The sequence below is a fragment of the Onychostoma macrolepis genome, chromosome 03, assembly GCF_012432095.1.
Source record: "Onychostoma macrolepis isolate SWU-2019 chromosome 03, ASM1243209v1, whole genome shotgun sequence".
NCBI lineage: Eukaryota > Metazoa > Chordata > Actinopteri > Cypriniformes > Cyprinidae > Onychostoma > Onychostoma macrolepis.
In genome coordinates, this window is record NC_081157.1 from 55605036 (window position 1) to 55622174 (window position 17139).

Consider the following 17139-nt stretch of genomic DNA (forward strand, 5'->3'; position numbering starts at 1 on the left):
ATGAAACTGCTGAAGACGTTGGCAGAATCAGAAAACCACCCAAGAGGTATGGGTATGATGAGCTTGCTGACCTAGTGACTGTTGATCATTATGCTGGTGTTTGTCGTGTTGCAGAACCAGGCACACTGAAGGAGGCGATGATGAGTCACAACGCAAAGGAATGGCAGGAATATGAGTCACTCCTGGAAGATGAGACGCGGATTTAGTGGAACTACCAAAGGATCGGAAGGCCATAGGATCAAGATGGGTGTTCAAAGTTAAGCATCAGAGTGACGGACGGGTGGAGAGATACAAGTGCAGACTCGTTGCTAAGGGATACGATGAAACTTTTTCACCTGTGGTAAGATTTAGCTCAATACGTACGTTGCTGTCCTTCGCTGTCCAGAATAATCTACATGTGCATCAGATGTTTGATCGGATCCTCAGATGCTGACTGGGCTGGTGACCAGGACGATCGTCGCTCGGCAACTGGCAATGTGTTCTTATGGGTGGAGGAGCAGTGAGCTGGCTCAGCAAGAAACAGTCAACTGTTGCTCTTTCAACAGCGGAGGCTGAGCACGTTGCACTTAGTCAAGCAGCTCAGGAATGTGCCTGGCTTAGAAGACTACTGAGTGATCTTGGAATGGATGTTTCACCTGCGGTGATTCTGGAGGACAACCAAGCAGCTATTGCAATCGCAAAGAATCCAGTTGATCATTCACGGACAAAGCACATAGACATTCGCTATCATTACATTCGTGAGTGTGTGCAGAATGGACAAATCCAACTGCAGTGCTGCCCTACAGATGACATGAAGGCAGATATCTGACCAAGCCATTAGTGAGACAGAAGTTTGAGTATCTTAGGAGTAAGATTGGACTTTGTTTCATTTAATTCAGTTTAGCGTAACAGTAAATAGACTAGGCTGTGTTAAATGTGTTACGATACAAAATCTGTTAACATGGTTAAAAGACAAAATTTAAAAAAAAATGTTTTTTGTTTGTTAAAAGTTGCTTAATGCTATTGGAAAATGAAGTGGGAGTGTTGTAATATAGTAATTTGCCAATAGGTGTCACTGTTGTACTGACGACATTGGGTGTCGCTGCAGTTCTGTTTCTTCCTTCTTCCTTTTTTCAGTTGTGACAATAAAAAACCACGTGAAACTTCAACATCAGGTAGACTACATTCATAATCCTGTGAAACGTTTTTGGGTGTTGAGGTTAATAACGTGTTTTAAAGTTGATAATAATTTCACCACCACCAAAGCATCTTAATATTCTCAGAGTTTCCATGTTCCCTCTCCGCTCTGCACATTTCATATGTATATCTCATCACGTCCGGCGGTTGTTCTGTTCAGTTATAAGTGCCCTGCGAAGTGGACATCACCAGATATATAAAGCGAGCGTTTATGTTCCATACAAAGGACATTAAAGTGCGCCAGACCTGAATTTAAATTGTATTTATTTACAGAGGTATATTATGTCACACTTCACACTAGTTGTAACTGTGTATCTTCCAGATAAAATTCTATCTACTTACTATGTTACTAACAACATATTTCTGCCTCATCATTTGACCAAAATCCACATTTTCGCAGTCAGAAGTTATTACAAACACTCAATATTGATTGATAGTGACATTCAAGTAAACGTGTTGTATTCATCTCATTAATTGTCATGTGTAGCTTGAAGTAATATTTCCGTTACCCATATGCGATTAAATTTCATTATGTATTTTATCAAATCACATGAGTTTGTAAGAAACTGTTTAATTTTCCAAAAATATTTTGAATTATGTTAATATAATATAATGTACCACATGCTGATCAGAGAGATGTAATGCCAGAGTAAAGTAAAGCCACAACTTACACAACAGATCTTTTTTCCTGACAAAATCAATATAATGCAATATTTCTATCTGCTGAATGTAAGCTTTTCCATATTCCGAGCTTGCCTGCTGCACCGGGGACATCACATGCATGTGTGAGTCGTGAAAATTATGAAAATAAATCTAGAAATTATTTGATTGTTAGATTTTAAATCAGCGGGGTTGAGGCATCAAAAGTAATTAAGCTATTTATTTTGGAAAGTAACTGTAATATTATTACTGAAATCTTATTAGTAATTAGTTACACTACTAGTTACTCCAAAAAAGTAATATTATTACAGTAACTAAATTACTAGTAACTATTTACTGCCCAACACTGACTATAACTATAAAAAAATGTATTAATAATAGTGATAATAATATTATTGCACTTTATTTTTCATTTTTTATAAAACACAGTCACGTGATCATAAACTCCTCCCTCTTACAGCTCTTACCAGGAAGAGACGGACGTGTTATTTCTGCTTTCTGTCACACTGACTCTCTTCTCTACTGACAAAAGCAATAAAGAATCAGCCATCAGTGAAGAACCAAGAGAAACACTTTACAGAAGGATCTTTGTGAAGTTTGTTTCTGAATAGACAGCAGATCTTTGTGATTCTGGTGGTGATTCATTCTTTAAACTGTTGTTCAGAAAGTGAAAGTAAAGTTTAGATCGCTGGAGCTCAAAGACTGAAAATGGCTTCTCTATCTGAAGATGATTTTTCTTGTCCTGTATGTCAGGAAATATACAATAATCCTGTTGTTTTATCATGTAGTCACAGTTTCTGTAAAGAGTGTCTTCAACAGTTCTGGAGAACCAAGAAAACTCAGGAGTGTCCCGTCTGCAGGAGAAGATCCTCAAAACCTGATCCTCCATGTAATCTTGTGTTAAAAAACTTGTGTGAGTCGTTCCTGAAGGAGAGAAATGAGAGGCGTTCATCAGGATCTGAGGAGATCTGCAGTTTACACAGTGAGAAACTCAAACTCTTCTGTCTGGAGGACAAACAGCCGGTGTGTTTAGTGTGCAGAGATTCAAAACAACACGACAATCATAAATTCAGACCCATCGATGAAGTGGTTTCATCATATAAGGTGAGAGAAACGACTTTTAGCCAACTGCATGTTGTTATAAAGTTCTGTTTAAGTGTTGATTTGATTGTTCAGAGCTGAAGTAATTTAGTATATGTTCACAAAAACAGAAGAAATCTATGAATATAACTGCATTATATAATTGTTTTATCATATTTTTTCACTGTAATCTGGTGTTTTATGTATTTTTATTTTGTTTAATTCTAGGAGGAGCTGAATACAGCACTGAAATCATTACAGGAGAAACTAAAACACAATGAAGAAATGAAAGGAGAGTTTGAGAAAACAGCTGAACACATCAAGGTGAGGAAACAGAGTCCAGAGTGTTAATGTCCAGCTCGTTCCAAGACCACAACATAAAGAGAGAGACAGACAACGAAATAGGGTTTAAATAATTTATAATTAATTGGGAAAAGAAATTAAGCAATAAAAAATAACAAATAACAAAAAAAAGAGTTAAATATATGTCTAAATGCAATGAAAAATCAATATTAAAAGGGAAAAAGAAAAGCCAAGGTGTGTGAGAGAGACCAAAGTCAAGTCAAGTCACCTTTATTTATATAGCGCTTTTAACAATACAGATTGTGTCAAAGCACTTAACAGTATCAAATTGGAGGATAGAGTGTCAGTAATGTATAATGATAAGATTAAACACTCAATTTTCAGTTAAAGGCATTTCATTATTGAATTCAGAGATGTCATTGTCTAGCTCAGTTTAGTTTAAATAGTATCTGTGCAACCAAATCAACGATAATCGCTAGAAATTAAGTGTCCCCAACTGAGCAAGCCAGAGGCGACAGCGGCAAGGAACCAAAACTCCCTCCGAGACAGAATAGAGAAAAAAACCTTGGGAGAAACCAGACTCAGTCGGGGGTCAGTTCTCCTCTGACCAGACGAAACCCGCAGGTCAAAAGTTTATATTTCTATTTTAATTTTTATACCAAAGCATGTTACCTTCCTTTGAGACCAACAGCCCAGTTCTTTATATAGAAAAGACCGCTGGTATACAATCACCCAATGCTCCAGGTGTGCACAGTTACCTAACTGCCCCTCAGGCCAATCCCTGCCCGTGCACTGACAAAGAAAGCCCTAAGAAGAGCACAGGGGGTCGTAACACCTCCCTCCTTAGAAAGAGGCCCTAGGAACAAGAAAAGAAAACAAGAGCACCCCTCAAAAGTCTAGACACGGGACAATAAAAGTACAGGAAAATACTGCATTGTTAAATGCTTCCTAACACTTCTCTGACCACACAAATGTCACTTTGGTACTAAGAAGATCAGTTAGTGGCACCACAACAGTAGCAAAGTAAGACCTCTATAGTACCCTGCCAGACCCTAAAATCAGTGAAGTTCACGTCAGTTTTGAGGCACAGGGACTTCAGAGATAGCCTCAATCTTTGCTTCTACAGGCTTAACCTGCCCACCACCAACCTCCTTACCAAGATAGGTAACCCTGGCTTTCCCAAACTCACATCTGGCCAGGTTTATAGTAAGATTATCAGCAGCGAGATGAGAACAATCTCATCAGTCCAGGTATTACTATATAAAATCACATCAAGGTAGATCTCACATGTATGGTGACACAAAATAAAACGTGGCGATTTTCTAAGCAGTAAAAAATGCTAACTATAATGTATGGCGGAAGAGCACGTCGCAGCACTTCGACCTCGGCGCATGATGAAAAACTGTGGCGTTTTCCTTTAATCAGCAGACCTACAATTGCTTGAGAAGAACCATTCACACCCTCTTTAACCTCCTCACTGATAGAACCAGGAGACTCCAAGCTCTGATTTACAGTGAATGAAGTACAATCAGACACAGAATAACCAGCAGTAATAGTAGCAGTGGAGATTACACCAACAGACACAGACACTTCACCTGTAAACACACACTGCAACACAAGTGCAGCACTTCTTTGAGTTACTTCTGTGTAGTTGCTACTAGTGTTGCTTTCGTCAAAGAAAATTCTGACTAAATATCGTCGTCAACGAACCTTTATCACGTGACGAAACGAGACGAGATGCAACGTAAACGCTGGTCATGTGACGATGACTATAAATACATATATAATGCAATATTGTTGACGAATAAAAAAAGAGACTAAATGTGGTTCACAAAATAAAAAACTATGCTAAAATGTCTCTTCATTTTCGTTGACCAAAACGAGACGAAACAAAATGTTATAATGTTATTTCGTCTCATTATTATATATTATTTTGCAGTATTTCTGTTTCCTGTGTCTCACTGCGCAGACTCACATGCAGCATTATTTAGAAGACGACAACAAACAATGTATGTGTGTGTACTTCTAACCAGGGGCAGAGCCAGGGACCACTGACCTAAGCTTGGCCACCCCTTTGTCCACCCCACTCAAAACTGTAGTTTTTGTCCCTTTTTTTTCTTAACAAGAAATGCATTTATTAATACGCAGAACCGCCATATCTCTTTATGACCACATCAAGCGGGAGACTTTTCAGACGTGCACTTCAACTTCGCCTCAGCGCCAGGCGCAACTCAAACGAGCGCGGAGAGGAAAACGTGCCAAATGAGCTTCAGTAGAACAACAGTCAACTGCGGCCTGATGAGATGTTGTTAGGCTATATGTCAGTAAAACAAACTTTCCTGTCCTGACAGCTGTTTTACCTGCTCACAGCGCACACTCTTAAACTTTACTATAGGGCGCACGCTCTATATCGATTCATCATAAATAATGCGCGCAAGAAACTGAGCATACAGTGTAGATCTGTCGTCAGTTCAGTCATGGAATTACCAAAAAGGCGATTAGTGCATTCATGTCTGTATAGCATCACATTAAAGAACGTCTCTCAAATGCATGTATTAAAATATTGTGCAATTCTAAACGAAAATGAAACAATTTAAATGCATAAAATAACAAATTTTTCATTCTGGCGTTTATGTGCTTTTTATAAAAATTTTATTAACCAATTCTTATCACTATCTGCATGTCTCATCAATGAGTATGCAATGATGGAGAACAAGCTTTTGGGGGTTTTGAGAACCAGAACCAAGCTGACTGAGCAATAAAGCTATAGTGAGCCCCTTTATTAAAATACCTGGAGGTGGGGAATAATATAATAATAGATAGTTGTCATATTCACTCAGCATTACTTGATCTAATTCACAAATATCTAAATTACAATTTAGTAGAAATTAATTGTATTCAGTTGTGTTTTAGGCACTAAAACAGTCCAATAATTTATAGTCAATCACATTTTTCTATTGAAATAAGGAAGATTTCTGTGCCACCCCTCCCTGACCACCCCTATGAACACATCCTGGCTCCGCCACTGCTTCTAACATGTTTGGTTGGTAAAATAAATGTTGTAAATTCAAATCAGAGCGTCTTCCGTGTCTGGAATGGATGTATTCTTGAGTCTATAAGGTAACAATAATATAATAAGATAACCTTGTTTGAAATGAGTTTGGCTAAAATAAAATTTTGGTTTCGTCTACAATACTAGGTACTTATATTGACTGGGTTAAATAGAATTGCATTACTAAAAAGAGACTAAAATACAATTTTCATTGACTAAAAACTAGACTAATTGTCATCAGTTTTCGTCGACTAAAACTAGACGAAAATAGTCATGGATAATTCTGACTAAAATAAGACTAAAATGCTCAGACTTGACTAGACTAAAAAGTACGAACGTGACTAAAACTAATAAAAACTAAAATGACAGCTTCACACAAAGACTAGACTAAAACTAAAATTAAAACAGGCCGCCAAAAACAACACTAGTTGCTACTCTGTAGCTGTAGATCACTATATACAGTTATGATCTGATATATTTAATATAATGGACTGCAGCTGATTATTTGTGTGAATGACGATCATCAATCTGCTTCTGGATGCGTTATATGTCAGTCTCTGAGTTTCTCTCAGATCTGAATGATGTGATTGTGTTGATGTGTGTTGATGGAGACGATTGAAGTGAATGTGGTTTGATTTCAGTCTCAAGCTGAGCACACAGAGCGTCAGATTAAACAGCAGTTTGAGAAGCTTCATCAGTTTCTCAGAGATGAAGAAGAAGCTACAATCACTGCACTGAGGGAGGAAGAGGAGCAGAAGAAGCAGATGATGAAGGAGAAGCTGGAGGAGATGAACAGACACATCTCAGCTCTTTCACACACAATCAAAGACATGGAGGAGATGATGAAAGCCAGTGACGTCTGCTTTCTGAAGGTCTGATTTCAGATGATTGATTGATTGATTGATTGAGTTGTTGATGATCAATGGTGTGTTTGTTCTGCAGGAGTTTCCAGTCTCAATGGAAAGGTGAGTAATCTGCTGGTGTCTCTGGTCTCTCTGCTTCTGATCCAAAGCCACTGCGGTTCTGATCCTGAATGTTCTTCCAGAGTCCAGATCTCATCACAGCCGGATCCACAGACGCCTTCTGGAGCTTTGATTCATGTGCCACGTTACTTGGGCAACCTGCCCTTCAGAGTCTGGAAGAAGATGCAGGACATCGTCCAGAACAGTGAGTCTGACTGCAGAAGATACACACACTGGAAATGATGCAATATTGACAGATTTCAGCATTATGTGTGAAGAACCAGATCATCTACTGCACCACAATCAGCAGCTCGCTTTAGAAAGGGGGTAAAAGTACTCAAAATTAAACTCAAGTTAAAGTACAGATACTCTGTGAAACTTTTACTTAATTAAAACTGCAAGTAAATGGAAATTAAAATGCAGCACAGAGGAGCACAAAACATCCATGCTTTACACCTTAATGCCATCCATATGTGTACGACTTCTTTCTTCAGAAGAACACAAACTAAGAGTTTTAGAAAATTAATCAATCTTTCTGCACATAATGCATGTGTACGGCATGTCCAAAGATGATGCTTCAAAAACTACACCAAGAGAAGACGCCAGTAACTCATAACCTCTGTTGATGTCTTCTTCAGCAGAACCACAGGCGTGTGAAGAAACACACAAATACTTTCTTTTTTACTTTAGCGTTGTGTTCACTTTGTGTGCTTCTTGAAGCGTCCTGTACACTTGCATTATATGCACTAAACATGTTTCTTTGTGTTCATCTGAAGACATTCATATATATCTGGATGGCATGAGGGTCAGTAAATGATTACATTTATTTTGTTCCCTTTAATGAGGCAGATGTGATGCAGAGGCCAGAAATATATTCCAGACAGAATATAAGAACTTTTGTTGAATAAATGATGAGTTACATAGAATTAAAACATACAATATTATATTGACTTTTTTGAAAAAGACACGTTTTTGTGTTGTCTACTCAACGCCGCTGTCTGTAACAATAATTCATCTTTTAATTGTTTATTTGGAGCATTTAGAGTTTTTTTTTTTCCTAGCAGATATTTATATATAATTGTTTATGACTAATTAGATGAATTAATGAGACAATCATATTTTCATAATCATTTAGATTAAATAATAATTCAATGACAGTCCTAAGAGTTACTCAATATATCATTATAATACAACTCATGGACTCCCAGAACATCACTAAACATGACTCACACTTCATTTACACACTTTTTGTAGATTTTTGCAACATTTAATTTAATAAGTAATCATGAAACATGAATTGTGTTTAAATTCTTATCACTGATTTTATTTGTGCATTCAGTCAATATAGTGCACAGACAGCTAATGACTTCATCAAAACAGACACAAATAATGAATAAATAATGAATAAACTGAGCTTATCTTCATATGCTTCTTCATATTTGACGGCAAATACATTCTGAAGCCAGGAATTGATCTGATGAAAGTTTTAACGAAGGATGAGCTCGATGCATGAAAACAAACCTCATTAGCGGCAGGTTTGAGCTTCTGTCACATATTTAATGAGTGTAAGATCAAATAAAAATGCAATCAGTACTTTTCAAGTAAAAAGTACTGTTTTTCCTTCATAAAAGTAATCAAGTAAAAGTACAAGTAGTCACTTTAAACTGTACTTGAATAAAGTACAAATATCCCAAAATAACACTTAAGTACAGTAATCAAGTAAAATTACTCGTGTTTTACACCCCTGCTTTTAGAAATAATCAATCCCAGAATTCAGTGCGCTTGACTTTCATTTTCAGTCTCACGAAAGACACAGAAGTGATTTCAGCAGTTTTTAAGACTTTATTTGATCAGACGGACAGAAACATTTCTACACAAAAATATTTTATTTCCCGTATGATTACTGCTGTTTATATTTATTTTTTATTAATATTTTGAATTATATATATATATATGTGATGAATATATAAATGTATATATATTTACATTTATATTTAGTCATTTAGCAGACGCTTTTATAAATGGGGACAATGAAAGCAATCAAAATCAATGAAAGAGCAATGATATGCATTAATTAAATAATAAATAAAAAGAAAACCGTGTTCTGTATATTATTTGTTTCATTTTTGTAAGTTGTGCCTTGATTTATTTAAGAGGTTCGTTTGTGACATCTAGTGGTGAAAAATATTATTGCACTATTCTCTAGAACGTAACCGGAAGTTAAAAAGTTATAGAAGAGACTGTGATCGGCATCTAGAGACGTGCTGTTGTTTGCTTTCGGTCCTTGTGGTAGATACGACCGTAAGTCACTAATTTTATTTTGAAAACATCTGTAATACTTCCTCTGTGTTAGTTTGATGAAAAAGGGGTCACTATTGACATGTTTAAAGATTGATGTTCTGTCCTAAAAATCCATCGCAATCTGATAGCCAACATGCTAACGTAGCTGTGCAGTCTTTTCGTATATATGCTCGTCACTACTGCACTTCGATTTGTTTATTTAGCAGTTTAAATATGTTAGTGAATGTTTACAAATGTGCAAGTTTTATGTTATTTATGATATTTTGTAATCATTTTGTAATTTCTACCTTTGTGATTTCCTTTTTTAGTTTTACAAGAAATGAAGTAAAGTGTGCATCACATGCGCAAGAAGAACGAGTGATGGTGCTTTATTTGCGTTAACTATCTGTCAGTGCTTTGGTTCGGAACACCACTGCCAGGGCAGAATACATAGAATACAAAAAGAATAGAAAAGCTAGTGAATATATATAAAGAATAATCTTCAAGAATCGGCTAAAAACACATCTCTTCCAACTTTACTTGAGCCTCTAACTCTAGCAATCTCTATTCTAATTCTATTCTTAAAAAATATATATATAACACTATCTTTTTATTCTTTTTGTATTCTATTTGTTTTCTTTTTACTTATTATACAATTAACAAAAACAATAAAGGCCTCTAACACTAGCTCGCTCTATTCTTTTTCTATTCTGTTTTCTTTTTATTTATTATATAATTAATGCATATCACTGCTCTTTCATTGATTTTGATTGCTTTTGTTGATTTTGATATATATATATATATATATATATATTAATATATATAATTTGTATACGTTTTTGTCCTTTTATTACTGTAAAATATATTTAGCTTCCTTTTAATATGTATAATTATAATAATTATATTTCATTTTTAGTTTGTCATTTGAATACTTCACATTGATTTATTTTATTCTGAGTTGTTGCCAAAGCAACTTTTCTAATCATTCAATTTAATTTTTTAGATTATCATCTAATATTTATCATTTATCATTTTAGCTTTATTTTAATTACTAAATAATTAAATGAATAACTGAATAGTTTTAGCTGTAGTTTTTGTTAATACCAGCAAGCTTATTATTGTTATTGTTGTTTTATTGTTGTTATTATTATTATTATTATTATTATTGTTATTATTTCATTCCATTATTGTTCAATAATACCTACTGTTTTTATTTTAATAATTAGGCAGCATTGAGTAAAAAGATTGGTGTTTTATACAAGAGAAACATTGAGGAAAATGATAAAGATATAAACATTATTTCTTTGGTATTATTATCTCATCTGAATATGAAATCATGTGTAATCACTATAGTTTAATATAAATGAGGCGTGAATTAAATGAATATGTTTGAGTTTGTTTCTGATTGAACTTTCAGTATTGATAAATCACACAGAGAATGACTGACAGTGATGAGAGGAACATGTCTGATGTGTTTGATCAACAGGACGAGTGTCATAATTCATAATCATCTGTGTTGGGTTCACTCTTGATCATTATATGAACATCAGAATAACAGCATCTGTTGATTGTGTCTCATCAGCTCCTGTGATTCTGGATCCAAACACGGCTCATCGATGTCTCCTTCTGTCTGATGATCTGACCAGTGTGAGAGACAGCGATGATCAACCTGTTCCTGATAATCCAGAGAGATTTGACTGTTATCTCTGTGTTCTGGGTTCAGAGGGTTTTAACTCAGGAACACACTGCTGGGATGTGGAGGTTAAACAGAGTTCAGACTGGAGTCTTGGAGTAACTACAGCATCAAACCAGAGGAAGAGACGGGGTTTCTATAAGACTGATGTCTGGAGTGTGTGGTATCGTCAGAAAGGGTGGGGTTTCTTCAGCATTTTGAAGTATAATCTGTTAGGAGTGTCTCTAGGTTCTGGTTTTCATGTTGAACAGCAGCTTGATCGTGTGAGAGTGAATCTGGACTATGACGGAGGAACGGTGTCATTCTCTGATCCTGTAACTAACACACATCTACACACATTCACAACCTCCTTCACTCACACACTCTTCCCTTTCTTCTGTTGTTCTTCCTCTCTGAGGATCTTATCGATCAATAGTCAGTAATCTGTAGATCTGGATCTTCCTGCTTTCATCTTTCATCATGTTTCAATATTTAATCCAGATCACACGAGTAAGAGACTGTTGATCTGAACATCAGATCAGAAAACAAGTGCATTTATTCATCTTTAACAATGAAAAATTATTAAAACACGTGATGAAGGATTCAAATAAATCATCTTAATCATATCTGAGCAATGAGAAACAGTGATGTCACAAATCCCTGTCCATAGCACCCTAGCAACTACCTAGCAACCATCTAGAAATACTTGATTCAGCTGCATGATAATATCATATTGTGTGTAGTATTGCAGAACTGAAAGAGTCACTTCAACACATTTCAGTGTTTGTTTAAATGAATAATTGTTTATTTCAGTTCTAGAGATTAAATTATCATTTGTTTATTGAAGTAAATGAATGTAAAAGGATCTTGATCCACAACAATGTTGAATAAAATATTAATATTTAGTCAGAAATACTTGATTCTGCTGTTTATGAATCTGATTCTCAGATCAAATGATTAAATGAGTCTGAAATCTCTGACAAAGTCTGAATCAGTTTCACAACAAATATTAATAATCGCTTGAATAAACTAACAATGTGTGATTTCATGATTTCAGTCATTTTCAGATTGAAACAAAGTGTCACGATAATTAGGATTTAAACTGTGGTAAAAGAATCTGAAAATCTGATTTTTTTTTTATTTTTAAATGACTTTAATATTTGAATATTGCAGGAACAAATAAATAAATAAAACATTTATTTGAATAGAGCTTTATATAATACAGATTGATTCTGCAGCTTTATATTAATAAACAGGAAAATAACAGCATCAATGTTGCAAATTTCTTCAATTATGAACAAATAAATTCAGTTTTAATGTCAGATATAAAGCAGATCTTCAGAAGACAATATATCGTGTGATTATTCAGATGAATTTAAACAGTTCCAGATGAAGTCAAAGTAAATGAATAAATGACTGTAATAGAAATCCTTCAGCTGCTGATGTGAAATCAGTGCATCTTTACTGTCATCTAGAGCTGAAACTGAGAAACTGACTGAAAATATCAGTGCATTTATTACAGATGACAGTCACAATAATAAGAGACTGATTGATAATGTAGTTAATAAATCTACACGACACTATATGAATTATATACAGGACTGTATTCTTAATAAAGGGATGTAATTATAGCAGTAAAGGGCTAATATCCATACAGCAAATAACATAAATAAATACATTTAAATAATAATAATAATAAAAGGAAAATTAAATAATAATAATAATAATTTAAAAAAGTTATAACAAAAATAAAGTACTAGATGGGTATAAAATAAAATACATTGCATTCAAAGGAAAATATTAAACAGTTTACAAAATTCAACAGTTTTTAAAGCCTTCTTATTACAATAATTATAAATAGTCTCAAAGTAGTGCTGTATGTCAGCAAGCAATACATAAAACAATGGCTTCTGACATGAACTTTTACATTTATGTATATAACATTTTGTTAACAAAATAAGGAGATTAAGTACAATTTACTTTTCTGTAAATGCACTTTTTTGAATGAACAAAACCAAACAAAACATTAGTAATTAAGTATCTATTTGGAATCAAAAACATCTGGAATTGATACAAAATCATTAAGAAATAACAAACGTATTGATTTATTAGAAGAAGAGGCAGAAAAGCACTGAAATAGAATCTAAAGAAGGTAAAATAGAAGGATAGGAAAGAGTAATAATTTAATAAGTGGCCATATTCATTAAACAACTGATTTACGCAACCCGTTCTCATCAATCTGCGTATAAATAACACGGCGTTACACTTTGCAATTGCGTATAATGCACACGCCAAATGCCACTTTTGCGTGCATATGATACGCCAATCCTTAACCCTGATGCAGCAATAGATTTGTTGATTACAGTGATCTTTTTTTTTTCAAACAAGGGTGTAATGGTTCCCATTGTATACACTGTTTACACTAATATAAATTAATGTACAATATTTAAACTCAAAAGTTTGCATATACCATGTGAAAAACAAATTTCAGTAATACATTTTCAAATCAAAATATTTCAGTTGCTTAAAAAAACAAAAAAAAAACTGATTATTCAAACATGCAGTATTTTAAATCATGCTTCTGTAACATTTAGTGTTATAGTGTATTAAAGGTAAATAATGAATCACTTCTATGTTTCCTGGAAATGGACCGTACAAACTTGCCATTCATAGATCTGCCAGTTGAAGTATAGGAATAAAAAACAAGCAAACAATTAAAAAACTAAAAATTGAATCACACATTTTGTAGTCATTTTCCAATGTTTATTGATATGTCAAACTTTTCCAAGATAAGCATAGTGCCCAGAACAGCATTCTCTCTCCAGTTTGTGGCACTATGGAAAAATAATGAAAACAAAAAATGCAGTTGATTATAAACATGTATTTGCATAGAGGTAACTAAGAAATATGCAATAGAAAACCCCTTTTTAAAAAAATGGTCTAATATTCACAAATAAAGAGAATTTGTTTACAGAAATCGTAAACAAATAAGATGCCAAAGAATATTCAAGGCTCCAATTTAAAAGATATTATTTTCTTCCCTTTAACAAACAAATAGGTACAAAATTAAGAACAACACTTCAATATTTTACAATTATTACCTTTAAAAATATATCTCCTGTCTCCAGTAATCATTCTTTGCTTCTATTGTGACTAAGTGCAAGACAAATTATAGTTAATAACAATTATAATTTTATAATTATAAAAGTGAACCGTTTTGAGCAAGAAATATATATATATATATATATAGTGATTGTGACAGGAGCGGTGCTCACAGTAGTTGACTGTAGAGGAGAAATGAATACAAGTAGACCTGTTAAGACTGGAAGAGAGCAGATGTGCTACATGAGAGAGATGTGGAAGCTTTTGGAAGCGCTGATACTGTGGAGAGCTGATGGAGAAGGACTACGTAATCCGTGAGAAATCCTGCAAGACAGGAAGAAACATAATTTATCACATGATAAACAATAAAAACACTGACAACAACAAATAGCAGACAACAACATACTGTAACTGGAGTAAACAGTAAACAGAACATTATTGTCTGTTGGTGTGGATGCTAAAATATTTACCAATATATTTCTTGTTCTTGGTGTGAACGGCTTTAAGTGATCTGATTTGGCCAATTAACTGAGGATCTGATTTGTCACGTGACGAGTTAAACTAGCATTTCCAGACTCTTGCTTCTTAGACAGATGCGTTCAATAAAAATCAACATGAAAAGAAAGGCAGACGCTGAGGTGTGGACAGATATCATGTACTGTTAAACCGGGAATAGACTGCGCCAATTTGTAAAAATTAATAAAGAATACAATGAACTTAATATCATCTTTATGATATAAACTATCAGACTACTTACTATGAGCACAATTTGCATGAAAGTTGAGGCAATGGCCAATGACAGAAGTAGGAGTAAAAGTCGTAGAGTTTTGTATGAGTACGCTTGTACAATATTGTATGAATTTGCTGACTTGTTAAATTGTATGAATTATTACTACTTCGACATGACACTTTGTTGGGGGTCTTTCTGACGGGGCCGTGGGATAAGTGTGATGAGCAAAGTTTAAGAAAAATCAAATACTCTGCAAAATGTATCTGCAGTACAGTTCAGTCAAGCTGCTCAGACCAACACAGACGTACCATTTGTCTTTGCAGCTCTGGGTCTTCTCCGTAAACGCACAATACGGCCAAAATCAAATCCCAGGACAGGCCTTCCTTTGGTCTTCCCTTTCAGCTGAAACAAAGAGAAATATATACATGTTGAGACAATGTGCAAAATATAATCTGTGACCAAAATATTTGAGAGGAAGGACTGTAAGGAAAGTTATTAACAACACATAAAATAAGGATGTGTTCATTAAAGCAAATCAGTTGTAGCTGAATGTGTTCAACATTACTGTGAAGAGTTGAATCATTGAAGGACTTGTTCAGCCTTGGCAGCTTCTTCAAGATCAGCATTGAGTTCCCTGTTAATTCTAGCAGCTTTCTGAAAGAATAGCTCAAAAATATGAGATTATGAGATTTAAAAATGTCACGAAGCACAGAAAGAGAGAGAGAGAGCAAAAACTGTGTGTAAATGAATTATGGATTACAGTTCGGAAAAATATGAACAAGTGATGGCTTTTACAAGAGATGACTTCTGAAAAGAGCTGCTGGAGCATGTGATCTGACGCAACTGCAATTACATTTACTTCAGTACAATTACTGCTTTAACTACAAATACCACAGTAAAACTACCGCTACTGTGGTAAAACCATTTTAAGTGTCGTGTTACTGTGCTTTGACTACAAATATGCAGTAAAAACATGGTAGAAACTGTGTTACTGTTCTTTAAATGCAAAGAGTAGACAGTAAACACAGTTATTATGGTAAAATCACGAAAAGTGTTGTGGTTACCATACCTACAAATACCACAGTAAAACTACTGTCACGGTGGGAGAAGCATGGTAAATTGGCTACACATGACATGGTAGAGAAACAGTTACTATGGTAAAAATATGGTAAATGTGTGGACTTTTTGCATGGTTACAATTATCACGCGATACTGATTTGTAGTGCTTTCATCAGCCATGTGTAAAAGCTGAAGACCCATGTCACAACATGATTTAAAACTGTTTTATTTATTTATTTCAAACGCAACAGGTCAATATGGAAGCTACTTTCGGCTAATGTCAATGGCAGGTTAGCATCTGTGCTAACTGAGCAGCACTGTTCTACTAACAACTCATTTGAACGCATACGCTTCCATTTTAGCACATGCAATGCAACGCAGAAACACAGAAATAATTAAAATAATGATCTCATTAAAAAGGAAAAGATTGCCCTTCGTTACCTGTTTGCAGGTGCACGCGCATCAGCCGAGCCTCGCTGGTGACGTCATTGCCGCTGAAGATGCTGCGTGGTATTCGGACGCATCTGCTCTGCACCGAAGTTAATGGAGAGGATTGGCGTATCATATGCAATTGTAAAGTGTAAAGCCTGTTATTTATACGCAGATTGATGAGAACGGGTTGGATTTACGAGTAAGATATCTGCCTCATACCAACGCTGGTAAAAAAGAGATTTGTTATTATACAGAATATCACGATTATTCCAGATAAAATATTCATGAGGAGAAAAGCTGTGCTTGTATAATAGAGCCCAGGCCAGAAGGACCTGCTTATGGAAATTACATAACTTAGCTGCTCATTTTTCTACATTATAATTACAAAGTAATAAACAATTAAATCCACCAAATTTGGAGAATATAATATAATGTATGCCATTTTTCCATATGAAATGAAATAACATTTTGTCAGTATTCTTGAGAGAGGTCTTATCAACACGGAGAGACTGAGCAGCGTACGATAGTCTGGAAATACTCCTCTTCTGCAAGTAATATTCTTCCCCTCAGAGATCAGTCTCTCTGCAGACATAGATCACATTTGTTCTGTGTTTTCTCCATTTAAATACAC

The 17139-nt window shown here is 34.8% G+C and overlaps 1 protein-coding gene and 1 long non-coding RNA gene across 3 annotated transcripts; one reads left to right on the forward strand and one right to left on the reverse strand.

Annotated features, from left to right (window-relative positions):
- The first annotated feature begins 2064 nt into the window (after nucleotides 1-2064).
- LOC131535964 (E3 ubiquitin-protein ligase TRIM35-like) lies at nucleotides 2065-12116 on the forward strand. The gene is made up of 6 exons (XM_058768527.1): nucleotides 2065-2940; nucleotides 3145-3240; nucleotides 6913-7143; nucleotides 7214-7236; nucleotides 7317-7438; nucleotides 11096-12116. The coding sequence occupies exons 1-6, from the start codon at nucleotides 2545-2547 to the stop codon at nucleotides 11626-11628; spliced, it is 1401 nt and encodes a 466-aa protein (XP_058624510.1). The 5' UTR covers nucleotides 2065-2544; the 3' UTR covers nucleotides 11629-12116.
- Nucleotides 12117-13013: 897 nt separating this feature from the next.
- Nucleotides 13014-16666, reverse strand: LOC131535969 (uncharacterized). 2 transcript variants are annotated; one of them, XR_009269794.1, is made up of 5 exons: nucleotides 16518-16666; nucleotides 15583-15671; nucleotides 15326-15419; nucleotides 14287-14611; nucleotides 13014-14019 (listed from the first exon to the last, which is right to left on the reverse strand). It is a non-coding gene; the product is annotated as an uncharacterized LOC131535969 (long non-coding RNA). The 2 variants fall into 2 exon arrangements; XR_009269793.1 differs by having other exon boundaries at nucleotides 13014-14611.
- Nucleotides 16667-17139: the final 473 nt, after the last annotated feature.